The 15,716-nt window shown below is 41.7% G+C and overlaps 1 protein-coding gene across 1 annotated transcript; it reads left to right on the forward strand.

The window, feature by feature from the left end:
- Window positions 1-1,124: 1,124 nt before the first annotated feature.
- Window positions 1,125-2,534, forward strand: LOC140871786 (uncharacterized). The gene is made up of 2 exons (XM_073274487.1): window positions 1,125-1,160; window positions 1,341-2,534. Exons 1-2 carry the CDS (start codon window positions 1,125-1,127, stop codon window positions 2,532-2,534), a joined length of 1,230 nt encoding a protein of 409 aa, XP_073130588.1.
- Window positions 2,535-15,716: the final 13,182 nt, after the last annotated feature.

Here is a 15,716-nt window from a genome sequence, read left to right on the forward strand (position 1 = left end):
GGAAAAATCCAAACAAGAATAGTCGGTGGTTTATTTCTAATGTAAAACTAAAACCAAAACTCTTCTCAAATTGTTGCACGAATTAATTTTATGAGATAGTTCTCTTACTTGATTCGATTAATAAAAAACTATTATATTTTATGTCAAAATTATTATTTTTCATTCTATATATGGATCGAATCGGACCGTCTCACAGGAAGCTTAACCATTAAATAAATAATCTCTACGATATCAAATAATTTTGAGTATTATTATTATTTATTTATTATTTTTAATTGACTTAATTATTTAATTAACTATCGCTTCTAAGTTCTAACGACATACCAAATTTAATATATCATTCATTTAAATATTATTATTACCTTATCGGAATTATTAAATATTATTATTACCTTATCGAACCATAATTCCTTTCCTATTTTGAAATATTAGTTTTTAAAAGCATATATTGTCGATTGAGAGTTGCCACTATATATACATTTTGATGCCCCGGAAAATTATTTTGACCCGAACCCGTTCATTATGGGTTGGCCTAATTTTGGGATTATTATTATATATCAGGTCCAGCCCAATTTTCTACCAGTTAGGGCATGTCAAGACCTGGGCTGCTTATTACTGGGCTGACTCGAGCTGGGGCCCAATAGGGCTTGGTATGTTTTATAGGTCAAGTGAAACTTGAATACATTGGAGATAAGCTTGACCATTGTACAGATATGAATGAGATATGGATAAACTCAAGGGTGGACCAATGAGTGAAGAGTCCTACTCCATGACATGTTATAATTCGACTAGGTAACTTACTCTATTTTTCCTATAAATACAGGTACTGTTATGGTATTCATTCATTCATTACTTACTTTTACTTTCACGCACTCATATCTCTCAATTTTTGCATTAATCATACCATCTGCCTTCAAGACACTGACTTAGGCATCGGAGGGGTCACGCCAAAAATACTTTCGGCGCCCCTTGACCTAGCTGTTGCTTGTGCAGAACTTGGTGTACCCGACCCGACCTGCTTCACTGGAAATTTGGAGGATTCATTCTACCAGACCGAACCCGAGGTAAAATTTTGACATCATCAATTGGCACCGTCTGTGAGAAATTGAAAAAAAAGAGTTTCGATGGCTGATCAGAATGGAGATCACCCAAATTTAGAGGTACTAGTAGCTCAGGCTATTCAGAGGGCTTTTGCAGAAAGAGCAGGGGCCAATCCACTGCACATTGATCATAATGCCCACCTCGATGAAATCAGAAAGTTAAAGGAGGAGATGGAGCAGTTAAGGAAAAAATAGTCCGGGTACCTAGCTACCACAACAAGAAACATTCCTTTTACTCAGGAGATATTGGACGCCGACCTCCCCAATCAGTTCAAATTGCCTCATATTGGGGAGTATGATGGCAAAGGGGATCCTGAAGACCATTTGGCACGTTTTGAGAATTCAGCTCTGTTGCATAAATATTCTGATCAGATTAAGTGCCGGTCTTTCCTTACTACTCTCATAGGACCAGCCCAGCAATGGTTCAATATGCTACGTCCTGGGGAAATCAAGGAATTCAAGGATTTCAGCAAATCCTTTTTGCATCATTTTGCTAGCAGCAAAAAGCATCCTACCATTACTTTCAGCCTCTTTGCAATCAAGCAACGAGAACATGAAAATTTGAGAGCATACATCCGCAGGTTTAGTGCCTTGGCTCTCGAGGTACCCATGGCTACTCCAGACCTGCTCATCAGTGCCTTCATGCAAGGGTTGAATACAAAAGATTTTCTTAAATCTCTAATAAAGAGGCCGCCAGAAACATATGAAGAATTACTTGCCCGAGCTGAAAAATATGTCAGCATGGAAGAGATACAGGCTTCGCGGGCAGCTGTGAAGAGGGAACGGCCGAAAAGTCCAAAGAACAATAGGGTTCCAAACAATAATTCAGGGATGGGACAGCCATTCCGACCTGCGTTGTTGAGAGAATTCACCTCTTTCACTCCTTTACGCATGAGTAAAGTCCGAGCCCTACAAATTTGTGACGATCGAAAACTCACACAAAGGCCTCCGTGGACGGAAAATGGACCCCGAAACAGGCAATCAGATAAATATTGTCATTTTCATAATGAGTATGGGCATACTACATACGACTGCCGACAATTAGATCAGGAGATTGAGAGGATAATACAACAACATTCTGAAATAAAAAATATATTGATCCGACAAGAGGGGTACCATCCGAACAGGAAACAACGAGGAAGATCGAGACAGAGAGCCAAGACTACTCCTCCTCATGAGGATTTCAATCGCCCAAATCAGGACCAGCCCAGGGATGACCGAGCTCATCAAAGACCGGCTCTGCCTGCTCGGGGAATTATCAATATGATTTCAGGAGGCCCTACTGATGGAGATTCCAATCGAGCTAGGAAAACTAGCAGCCGAAAATTAATAAATATGGAGATTGACAATCAAACTATCAACACTGGCCCGACCCTCTCTTTTGGGCCGGAAGATTTAAAAGGGGTTGCTAACAACCATATGATGCACTGGTAATAAGGGCCATGGTCGCGAATTACGATGTGGCTCGGATATTTGTGGATTCAGGCAGTTCTGTCAATGTTCTATTCCAAGAAGCTATCAATCAAATGGACCTGGGACAGTACAAAATAGAGCCCGTCGTCACATCACTCTTTGGTTTCACGGGTCATGCAATCCGGCCTGTTGGGTTAGTACATCTACCCCTAACTCTTGGGAAAGGCAACGGTCGCAAGACCAGGATTGTGAGCTTTATTATAGTAGACGCTCCGTCTGCCTATAACGCCATACTGGGTAGACCTGCCATGACCACTTTCATGGCCGTCGCATCAGCTCTGCATCAGAAAATTAAGTTCCCAGTGGGTAATGAGGTCGGTGAGGTGCAAGGTGATCAAGTTATTGCACGAAAGTGTTACGTGGAGGAAGTCAGAATAGAGCAAAAAGTAGCCAGGACTGATAATGTTGACAGACCAGGATTTGCTGGCATGGAAAAATTCAACTTGATAGAAGACACATCTGTCACTGCTGAAGAAGAAATTGAAGAAATAATGATCTCCCCTCCTTCGGGGATGGTAAAAATTGCCCGTACCCTTGAAGCAGAGTTGAAGCAACTACTACTGGAATGCTTGCAAAAAAATAAAGACGTCTTCGCGTGGTCAATTTCAGACCTGGTAGGGGTCCATCGGGAAGTAGCAGAGCACAAGCTCAATGTAATGAAGGGTTGTCGCCCTATTATTCAAAAGAAAAGGCACTTCGGTCCTGAAAAAGATGCAGTAATAAAGGAGCAGGTGGACGAGCTACTCAGGGCTGGGCATATTGAAGAAATCCACTTCCCGACCTGGTTGTCTAACATAGTCTTAGTCCCGAAATCTACGGGAAAATGGCGTATGTGTGTAGATTTTCGAGATTTGAATAAAGCATGCCCTAAAGATTGCTACCCCCTGCCTAGAATAGACCAGCTTGTCGATTCCACTGCAGGGCATGAATTTCTTAGCTTTTTGGATGCTTACCAAGGATATCACCAAATTCCCTTGGCAAAAGAGGACAAAGACAAGGTCAGTTTTGTCACATCAGCAGGAACCTATTCCTATGTGGTCATGCCGTTTGGACTCAAAAACGCCGGGGCTACATACCAAAGGTTGATGGATAGAGTATTCGAGCAGCAAATTGGAAAAAATATCGAGGTCTATGTAGATGATATCCTGGTCAAGACCCGAACTGTGGACCAGTTCATTACCGACTTAACTCAAACTTTTCAGACTTTAAAGCACTATCGGCTTAAGCTAAACCCCAGCAAGTGTACCTTCGGAGTCCGAGCTGGAAAGTTTCTGGGTTATATGGTTACAAGAAGGGGAATCGAAGCTAATCCCAAAAAGGTCCAAGTCATCATTACTATGAGCTCCCCCAAGAATATACAGGAAGTACAAAGATTAACAGGAAGAATTACAGCACTGGCCCGGTTTATAAGCAGATCAGCAGATAAAAGCCTCCCTTTCTTTAAGGCACTACGAAAAACGAAAATTTTTGAATGGAATGATGAAAGTGAGAATGCTTTCCAGGACTTGAAAGCTTACTTAAAGCAGTTGCCCGTGCTGAATAAACCTATCCAAGGGGAAGAATTGTTCTTATATCTGGCGGTGACCAACCGAGCAGCCAGTTCAGTCCTAGTCAGGAAGGACGGAATAAATCATCAACCTGTGTACTTTGTGAGTCATGCCTTGAAGGGAGCTGAACTCAACTATTTAACGCAGGAAAAACTAGCCTTAGCTTTAGTTATCACTGCGAGAAAATTGCGTCCTTATTTTTTGTCACACCCCATCACGGTGCTCACCAACAGCGTTCTGGGAAAAATTGCAGCTAATCCAGATGCATCAGGGAGACTTATCGGATGGATTACAGAGTTGAGTGAGTATGACATCAAATTCGAGCCCCGGACAGCCATAAAAGCTCAAGCCCTAGCTGATTTCTTAGCGGAGACAGTACAACTAGAACAAGAAGAATTATGGAAGATTTTCGTAGATGGGTCATCATGTCAGTCCGGGAGCGGAGCTGGAATTGTGATAATCTCACCTTGGGGAAAAGAAACTAATATTTCAATCAGGTTAGACTTCAAGGCCTCAAACAATGAAGAGGAATATGAGGCATTATTGCTTGGGCTCAAAGCAGCACGAAACTTGGGCATCTCCCGAGCTAATCTGTATTCCGATTCCCAATTAGCAATCCAACAGAGCAACGGGAGATTTGAATGTAAAGATGAGAAGATGTTGAGATATATCAAAGCGTTAGACAAAGCCAAAGAAGGGTTCACCGAGTTGAACTTAGAGCTCATCCCCCGGGCTGAAAATATGAAGGCAGACCACTTGGCCCGCTAGCCAGTGCTCTGAGTAACCGATCTGATCCCATTGTCGCAGGTCGGGAACTTGTTTCGCAACTAGAAACTCTGGATGAAATTATAGCTTAGGTACCGGAAGGAGACTGGCGATATGATATGCACAAATATCTAATCAAGAAAGAATTACCGAGTGATAATAAGAAAGCAAAGGAAGTTAAGAGAAGGGCTCTCCGCTTTGTCGTGATCGATCAAATTCTGTTTAAACGATCTTTCTCTCAGCCTTTGTTAAAATGTTTGGGTCCTGATGAGGCCAATTATGTCTTACGAGAAATTCATGAAGGGTCTTGTGGCAGTCACCTGGGCAGTCTGGCCCTAGCTCGAAAAGCACTTTTGGCAGGATTCTTCTGGACAACCATGCGGAAAGACTCAGCAGATCTGGTTAATTCTTGTTATAATTGTCAGAGACATGCTAACCTACAATGGAGACCTGTAGAATACATGAAGGCGGTGGTGGCCGCTTGTCCTTTTGATCAATGGGGAATGGATATTGTGGGGCCATTCCCTGTTAGCACAGGACAAAGAAAATTTTTGTTGGTCACAGTCGATTATTATTCCAAATGGGTTGAAGCCGAGCCCTTAGCCAAAATTACAGAAAATGAAGTGCTCAATTTTATATGGAAAAATATAGTGTGCCGCTTCGGAATCCCTCGCAGGTTGGCATCAGATAATGGGAGACAGTTCTGTGGATCCAAAGTTCGGGCATGGTGCTAGGAAATGAAGATCGAACAAGTTTTCACCTCTGTAGCATACCCGCAAGGGAATGGAAAAGTCGAAGTTACCAACAGAACGATAGTCCAAGCCCTTAAAACACGATTGGATGCAGCCAAGGGCAAGTGGGCAGACGAGCTCCCTTCAGTATTGTGGTCTTACCGAACTACAACTCGATCCGGTACGGGTGAAACCCCTTTCAGCATGGTGTATGGGACTGAAGCTGTTCTCCCAGCAGAGATCGGACAAGAGAGTGCCAGGATCATGGCATACGGCCCAAACAATCAAGAACTGCGAGCAATGAATTTAGATTTACTTGAGGAGCACAGGTCCCGGTCTGAAATTAGGCTCGCAGCCTATCGCAAACGAATGACTCAGGCCTACAACAAAAGAGTATACCCTAAGGTTTTCCAGGAGGGAGATCTGGTTATGCGAAAGATACAACATCCAGGGGAAAGAGGAAAGCTAGAGGCCAAGTATGAAGGCCCATTCAAGGTGATAGGAAAAGCTGGAATAGCTGCATATTACTTGGAAGATGCCCAAGGTAAGAGGGGTAAATGGCCATGGAATGCTCAACACTTGAAAAAAATACTATCCCTAGTAGCTCAGCTCGGGCCTCATCAAGCTATAGCTCCCTAAGCTGGATAACCAGTTAGTCATTCTTTTTGCGTTATTTATTTCTCAATATTTTGCAGAAGTCAGTCCTGGTTTATTTACTTTATGGTCAGTCATGTTTAGCGTCAATTTTTGGAACAATTTAAATGCAAAAGTCAATTTTGTTTTATGGAACTTACCATACAAAGTCCACCTCAGTGGCCCACATCAGTGGAATTCAAAGCCCAGGCAGGTCTGGCACACAAAGTCCACCTCAGTGGAATTCAAAGTCCAGGCAGGTCTGATACTCAAAGTCCACCTCAGTGGCCCACATCAGTGGAATTCAAAGCCCAGGCAGGTTTGGCACTCAAAGTCCACCTCAGTGGCCCACATCAGTGGAATTCAAAGTCCAGGCAGGTCTGGCACACAAAGTCCACCTCAGTGGCCCACATCAGTGGAATTCAAAGTCCAGGCAGGTCTGGCACTCAAAGTCCACCTCAATGGCCCACATCAGTGGAATTCAAAGTTCAGGCAGGTCTGGCACTCAAAGTCCACCTCAGTGGCCCACATCAGTGGAATTCAAAGCCCAGGCAGGTCTGGCACTCAAAGTCCACCTCAGTGGCCCACATCAGTGGAATTCAAAGTCCAGGCAGGTCTGGCACTCAAAGTCCACATCAGTGGCCCACATCAGTGGAATTCAAAGCCCAGGCAGGTCTGGCACTCAAAGTCCACCTCAGTGGCCCATATCAGTGGAATTCCAAGCCCAGACAGGTCTGTCACTCAAAGTCCACCTCAGTGGCCCACATCAGTAGAATTCAAAGTCCAGGCAGGTCTGGCACTCAAAGTCCACCTCAGTGGCCCATATCAGTGGAATTCAAAGTCCAGGCAGGTCTGGCACACAAAGTCCACCTCAGTGGCCCACATCAGTAGAATTCAAAGCCCAGGCAGGCCTGTCACACAAAGTCCACCTCAGTGGCTCACCAGTGGAATTCAAAACCCAGACAGGTCTGGTACTTAAAATTAGTAATGAGCAATACTAACACCCATATTTTGGTGGGTAATTAAAAATCCAAGTATGATTCAATCTCGAGGGTCACAGTAGAGCTTAAAGAGCTTAGAAAAGGTACTAATTTGCATTCAACCAGTGCAGGCACCCTTAAAGGTCGGAATTCAATTCTCACTCATCCAGTCCGGATACATGTAGCTCGGGTTTTAGGGATACACTGGATTAATTATGACTTGATTCAGCCAGTCCGAGTGCATATAGGATGAGTCCTTAAAATTTTTAAGGTTGTGGTTTTGTCATCCAGCCAGTTCGGGTATATTTAGTACGGGCTTTCAGTAATTTACACGGTAAAGTTTGACTCAACTGGAATTCAACCAGTCCGGGTATATGTGTAGGTTGGGCCCTTAAAGGATTTATACTTGATAAATTTTGTGGCTGGATTTTCATGCACATTTATAACAGTAAAACCATGTTAGAAAAGGAGAATTCTTAAATAAACCTGAACTGGGCAAAAACATTCATATGTGAAAGAGTAAACAATGTATCAGCCATACCTGGGCAACAACCGAAATCAATGACCTCGCAGGGTCTACCATTTAGATCATGTTTTTAAACAATATTTATACAAATAATCAAGGGGCGGGGGCGTCCTGTGACTTTGAGCTCTGGTCGGGATCTTCTGGCTTCTCTTGCTCGGCCTCCTCCGAGTCTTCATCAGGCATGTCATCAAGAGCCTTGGTACAATCTAGGAAAATGGCAGGGTGCTCGGCTTCTGAGTACCCATTAGCCCTGAACTGGGCTAAGCACCCCTTGAAACCCTCATCAAAGAAGGTAGCCGCCTTCTCAGATACGGCATTAGCAAAATCGGCGGAATTCAAGAACTCCCTTTTCCCGACCTCCTTCGCAGCCTCAAGTTCCCGAGTCAGGGCCCGTACTTGGTTCTTTAGCTCAATCTTATCCACTTCCAGCTCGACAGTATTTTTATGAGCAGCCTCCAGAGCATCCTGTGTGGATTCAATCTCCACCCTCATCTCGGTCACTTTTTCCTCATGATCAGCCTTTATTTCCCGGGTTTTTCGTGTGAGCTCAGAAATCCGAGCAACGAAGGCCTCCTGGTTCAGGTTGTGTTCCTCCCGGTCTTTGAAAGCTCGGCTGCTGATCTCCCCTCCCCAAGCTAGAGCCTGTGAAAACACAAAGGGTAAAAACCAGCTCGGTACATGACAGCTCAGTATACAAGGTAAGATCGAAAAATGCAATATACCTGCAGGGATGCCAGAGCGAAGTTCTGTTCAGCTTCCAAGGTAGGCACTCCTTGAAGGATTTTTAAATCAGAACGGGAAATCAAGTTCTGCATTATGCCTAGGCACCCTTGGGGGCCGGGCTTCGAGAAAAATGACATCTCTGGGAGGGACCCGAACTCTATTATGGGTTCATTCCCACGGGCTCGGGACGAGGAAACAATGGACGGCTGCTCAAGTTTGGGAAGATTAGTGCTGGGCTTTTCCTTGGTTTTGGAAGCTTTCTTTTTTGACTGTTCAGTGGGAGGAGGTTCGGGATGAGTGCTGGCCTCACTGTCCTCTATTTTCTTCCTCTTCAAGTTCTTCAGTGCAGCTCTGAAGTTGGCAGGCATAGCGGCAGATTTGATCCTGTCGTCTAAAAAAAATAAAAAAAATAAAAATACGGTAAATCAAAGGCATAAGGGGAATCGGTCTAAGATAAGGATAGCACGGGTACAGGGGTACTACCTACATCCCCTTGGATCTCTACTCCCTTTCCACTGAAGCCATAATGACAGAGCAGATCCTCCTCAATCAGGCTCTCAATATCAAAAGTTTGTGCGGACATGGTGTTGATAAAATTGGTAAAGTTCTGAGTAGGCAGGGCTGGGGGTTCAGGACTGGTAAAGTTCATAGCCCAGTTAGACCAGCATTCCCATGGCTGGTTGGGGTTGACAAAAAAGTATCTGTTTGTCCAGCCTTTGTGTGAGCTAGGCTTACCCTTCAAAAAGGGGTATTCGGGTCGCATGGAAATATAGAAGCGGCCCGGGGCGGTTTTTTTAATTTGAAAAAAGTAAATGAAATTTCCTATGTCTAAGGGAATTTGGAAGAAACAAAAAAGTACACCTAATGATAGAATTGAACTAAAAGAGTTCGGGGATAATTGACTCGGGCACACACAAAAGTATTGACATAAATAGGAAACGCAGTTCGGGACTGGAAACCTTAAACCCATCTTGATTTGATCTAGGCTGAAGCTCAAGAAATTAGGGGGGGGGGGTCTGTGAGCCCGGTCTTTACGGCCCGGGATTATAAGATCATAGGTATTGGGCATTCCCGATTTCTCCCTAATGAGGGGACCTAGGTCTGGACTTAGATGGGATGCCAGGACTTCATACCATTGTTTCCCTTTGGCAGATAATCGGGCCTCATCCGACCTGAGTTTGTGCAGTCGCTTTAATTTTTCTATACGAGTCTCCGACAGATCCAGCTCTGAGCTTGGATTATTGGAATCGAAGGGCTCGGGGTTGTTAGAGGGAGAATTGGATGCTTCAAAAAAGGCTACTATTTCCCGAACAGAAGTCTCGTCTGGGGAGGACATATTAATCAACCTAGTGTAAGGACGGTAGGACTTACAGGTGAAAGAGTTGTAGCTCGGGAGTGACACAAACAAGACAGACGCAGTAGTCTGGGTCGAGTGAGCTCTTGAAATTTTTGCAGCGTAACAGTACAAGAGTGAAAAGTGAAAAAACAAAATTTTTACCGCCTAGTATATATAGAGGTGGTGAATCGATCTGGACCGTTGATTTTTAACATGATCTACGGCTTGGGACGGGACAAGCCATGTTTTTTTTTTGGCTTCGGGAAAAGAACCGTCAGAGGACATCTGAGCCGTTCATTAAAAACACATCACGCGGATCCTGATCTGGACCGTCCAAAAGAAACACATTGCATGAATTAAATTCTGAACCGGTCGAATGACACATGCGTAGTTCGGGATCCGAACTGAATTCTTAGTCTAACTTCATTCTTCTTTTAGACCAGTTAGGGAGGTACTATTGATGCCCCGGGAAATTATTTTGACCCGAACCCATTCATTATGAGTTGGCCTAATTTTGGGATTATTATTATATATCAGGTCCAGCCCAGTTTTCTACCTGTTAGGGCATGTCAAGATCTGGGCTGCTTATTACTGGGCTGACTCGAGCTGGGGCCCAATAGGGCTTGGTATGTTTTATAGGTCAAGTGGAACTTGAATACATTGGAGATAAGTTTGACCATTGCACAGATATGAATGAGATAGGGATAAACTCAAGGGTGGACCAATGAGTGAAGAGTCCTACTCCATGACATGTTATAATTCGATTAGGTAACTTACTCTATTTTTCCTATAAATACAGATACTGTTATGGTATTCATTCATTCATTACTCACTTTTACTTTCACGCACTCATATCTCTCAATTTTCGCATTAATCATACCATCTGCCTTCAAGACACTGACTTAGGCATCGGAGGGGTCACGCCGAAAACACTTTCGGCGCCCCTTGACCTAGCTGTTGCTTGTGCAGAACTTGGTGTACCAAACCCGACCTGCTTCACTGGAAATTTGGAGGATCCATTCTACCAAACCGAACCCGAGGTAAAATTTTAACATCATCACATTTGTATATGTAAAATTCACGCACTGAAAAATTTAAATTCTACGATTCAATTGATTTTACGAGAATTTGAGATTATTTTTTCAGAAAGTTTGTTTACATTTTTAGAGGATCAATTTATATCAATTTCTTCAAAACGAGAAATGGTTTCTATTATAGAGAAAATGAAGTATATTAGTCGGCAGATTAATAGCGTGAAATTATTAAATTGATGAATATAAATTTGAATTAAAAAAAACATCCTTTATAATTTAATTTAGGTCAAATTTATGTCCCAAAATTAGGTAGACCTCAATGGTTTTATGTGTAATAATTCATATTTCGAGTGTTTTAGGTGACAAGAGGCCTAGCGGTGCCTAATGGAACACAGCACAATACTACCTTTTTTTGTCTATAATATATATATTTTCAAATAATGAAATAATCCTGTTTCATTTGGGTAATGACAATTAAAAGTGTATTAACCAATTATGAGTCAATTGTGAATAAATCTCTAAATCCAAACCTAACTTTTTTTATAAATTCCTACAATAAAAATTCTTTCTTAAAACTCCCTAGGACCACCAAACTTGGTCAAATCCAATGTTTAATTTTTGTACTCAATTTATGCATTTATGTACTTCATTTATGCAATGTTTGTGCTCAATTATGGTACTTGAATTATCCGCAAAAATGGTATCAAAGCTTTAGGTTTATTATTCAGACTTTATATTATTCGTTAATTCATACTTTTCTTTGTTGAGGAGAAGATTTTTACAAAAAATGACTTCAAATGAAGGTTTGAATCAAGAGAATTTTATTCATATGAAATCCTATAAACAAGTTAATCTATTCACAATAGATTACTTACAACAGGTTGTGATTAATGCTCTCAATTTTAAAGGGATAAAGAAAGATGATTTCTAACTCTCAATTTTTAGAGATTACCCCAGATTCCTCTAAACTCTCCGGAGATCTTAGAGAAATTCAAAAGACGGTACAATATTACAGCAATCAGCTGTATAAAATTGTAGTAACCCGGACTTCATTTTAAGATAATGATATGTTAAACATGATTAAGGGTTGGTAATTAACCAATTCCAGGGCTTAATCAGACTTCAAAATTACCAGATGGATCGCTGCATATAAGGGTGATAGCCAAGTTCCACTTTCCATGCTATGATATGGCATATAATTTTAAATGTGGCAAAACATGATTAAGTATTCCTTATTTGGTAAAAATAAGTGGAAAATCAGTTCCGGAACGTCCGAAAATGGTAGGAAGGGTCCTGGGGGTCTCGGACAGTTCGGAGGCACCGAAATGAGTTCGGACCATCCGAACTCAAAGATCAAGTTCGGACCATCCGAACCTGGGTTCGGAGGATCCGAACCCAGCACTTCGGAGGCTCCGAACCCAGTTCGGAGGTTCCGAACTCCCCCAGACAGCAATGCTAGATGACTAATCCGCGATTTTTGACAAGTGTCGTACATGTAGGTTCGGAGGGTCCGAACCCAGTTCGGAGGCTACGAACTCCGACGGATTTTTGGCTATAAATAGGGCTCTTCGGAGTCATAATTTGAAATATGAATTCCCGAGGTTCCTGCTTCAGTTATATAGTGTGAGTTATACACTTGAGGGCCCTATCGATTATAATAGAGGTTCTGGAATAACCAAGGAGTGGTTATAGTCATCCGGGACTAGCGACTCCAAAGGGCTATCTACGGACGAAGGTATGGTCCGGAAATCTATTTAAGTTTTGGGAGTACTTATTAGCTTAGTTAAGGCTTATAAAATTTATGTAGTGATACGGTGAACTTTTAAATATAGGCTTGGAACCTAGGATCCTACTATACTTGAACTAGCCTAGAGGTACGTACACATTGACTGAGATTGCCAGCGAGTATACATGTTTATATGTTGCATTTATTTGGCATTATTATATGGCATGATATATGATTTACCGCTTTCTATATTCATATGTCATGTGCATATACACGTTGAGCCTATACCTTGTTATACCTGACTATAGAGCCGCTCAGCTCTATACTCGATAGTCTGTCACTGAGAGTACCACGACGGCGGGGGCATTTATGTCTGTCTACTCTGGTGTACTAGACGAGTGTGGTTGCATCCAGAGGTTGATCCGTGCAGTGGCAGCACTCATGTGGCGCGGGTACTGAGCATGACTTTTCAGATGACCCTTTACCAGTCATCATGTTACATGCATTATATACATATGTTTACTCATGTCTATGTACTGGGCGTTAGCGCTCACGTCCTAGTTGTTATCTTGGACACCCTATTCCATGGGGCAGGTCGCAGGATGGACGGAGCCGGTAGTTCGAGGCAGGACTAGGGAGCCGGAGCTTTTCAGGGGAATTTATACAGCAGGATTTGTTTTAGCTGTATAATGTTTACTTTTAAGTTCTTCGATTTGGTTGTATCACTACAGATTTAAGCCTGGATTATGTTACTAAGCTGATATGTAAATTATGGTTAAGTTTCCGCACGTTTTTACTCTGTTAAGTATTTTGCTGTATTAAGTTTAATGCATGCTATTAGTTGTCAGTTAGTAGGTGATTCCATGCAGGGTCACTACAGAAATACCTCGGCAGATTGAATGAATCCTTAAGAAACAAGAAGAAATTCTTGTAACTCTAAAGGATCTTCAAACTAAAATCACAAATCTAAAACAAACTTTTGGTTCTAGAAAAGGAAACACAGGAGGAAGGTTACCACTTTCGCTTGGTACCGAACCTTTGTTACATCAGAAAGGTAAAACCAAAATAGTTCAAAAACCTTTAACTGATGATGAAATAATGATTAATCTTATAAAAGCAATATCAGAAAAAAACACTATCTGATGACTACTTTAGAAAGATTAAATCTCGAAGATCTACAAGATCTTGCGGATTCTTTTGCGAATCTCAAAGTAGTAGATCTAAAAATGAATTCTCCTGAGGGTGAACAACCCATAGGGAATCCCCCAAGATATATGGTTAAAACAGAAGAACCACATAGTGAGTTTCATGTTTGAGAAAATTCACATCCAACAAGAACCAGATCAAGAAGGAGTAAGATACCACTACATCAGACTCCTTATGGAAAAACTGTTTTAGACCCGATACATCCTTATGGGGTTATGTTAAACCTTGATGTTCTGGACTTCAAAAACAGAGAAGATCTCATAGATGATTGGACATCAGCTATGAGAATAGCAGCAGGAACATTAGATCTCAATAAAAAAGGATTCATTAAACTTCTAGAAATGAGTCTAATGGGATCTGTCAAAATCGCTTGGGAGATGACTATGCCAGAAACTAAGGAATCAATCTTAGCAGGAGAATCCCTCAGCGAAATTGAAGGAAGAATGGCCTCCCTATTTAAAGCACAATTCATAGGGATAGACTATTTCAATAATCAAGATACAGAAAAAAAAAAGAGAAGATATACTCAAGCTCTGTATAGCCTCGAATTACATGATATCTGTTTAGTTGATGAATACATTATGTTATTCACTAAATACAGATGAAATTCGGGAGTCGAGGAAAATGTAGCTATTCAACTATTTTTCGCAAAAATGCCAAGTCCTTGGAGAGAAATGCTGATTAAAGAATACGTTCCAGGTAATTTTGATGCATTGGCAAGACGCGCCTCCTTTTTGAAAGGAAAATTGGTAGAATGGTGCCACATGGCAGAATTACAGAAGAACTATAAAAAAATAAGGGGTATAGATAAACGTACACCTTTATGTTGTAAAGAAAATGATCTTCCAACGATCATTAGAAACAGATCACAGGGATTTAAAAGGAAAAAATTCAGAAATAATCTCTATAATAAAAGAATAAAAAGTTCTTGGAAACCAAGAACATTTGGGTCCAAACAAAAGGCCAGATCCTATAGATCGGGTAAAAGAAGTGGACCTACAAGAACATCCCTAGCAACAGACTCATCACAAATCAGGGAAAGAACACCATCTAGAAGAACTTTTAGAAGAACTGTAGTGACCCTGCATGGTATCACCTACTAACTGGCAACTAATAGTATGCATTAAACTTAATACATCAAAATAACTTAACAGAGTAAAATATGCGGAAACAAAACAATAATTTACATATCAGCTTAGTAACATAATCCAGGCTTAAATCTGTAGTGATACAACCAAATTAAAATCTTAAACAGTAAACATTATACAGCTATATCGAATCCTGCTGTATAATAAAATCTTCAAGGCTCCTGCTCCCTAGTCCTACCTTGAACTACCAGCTCCGTCCATCCTGCGACCTGCCCCATGGAATAGGATGTCCAAGATAACAACTAGGACGTGAGCGCTAACGCCCAGTACATAGACATGAGTACACGTAAATATATGATGCATGCAACATGATGACTGGTAACGGGTCATCCGAAAATCATGCTCAGAACCGGCGCCACATGAGTGCTGCCACCGCACGGATCAACCTCTGGGTGCAACCACACTCGTCTAGTACACCAGAGTAGACAGACATAAATGCCCCTGCCGTCGCGGTACTCTCAGTGACAGAATATCGAGTATAGAGCTGAGCGGCTCTATAGTCAGGTATAACAAGGTATAGGCTCAACGTGTATATGCACATGACATATGAATATAGAAAGCGATAAATCATATATCATGCCATATAATAATGCCAAATAAATGCAACATATAAACATGTATACTCGCTGGCAATCTCAGTCAATGTGTACGTACCTCTAGGCTAATTCAAGTATAGTAAGATCCTAGGTTCCAAGCCTATATTCAAAAGTTCACCGTATCACTACATAAATTCTATAAGTCTTAACTAAGCTAATAAGTACTCCCAAAACTTAAATAGATTCTCGGAT

The sequence above is a fragment of the Henckelia pumila genome, chromosome 1, assembly GCF_033568475.1.
Source record: "Henckelia pumila isolate YLH828 chromosome 1, ASM3356847v2, whole genome shotgun sequence".
NCBI lineage: Eukaryota > Viridiplantae > Streptophyta > Magnoliopsida > Lamiales > Gesneriaceae > Henckelia > Henckelia pumila.

What these genes read in the sequence shown, in the direction of transcription:
- LOC140871786 (XM_073274487.1), top strand. Translation starts at nt 1,125, where the DNA reads ATGGCTGATCAGAATGGAGATCACCCAAATTTAGAG. An exon ending in GAGATCACCCAAATTTAGAG is followed by an intron (nt 1,161 to 1,340) that starts GTACTAGTAGCT and finishes CCTTTTACTCAG; the next exon opens with GAGATATTGGACGCCGACCT.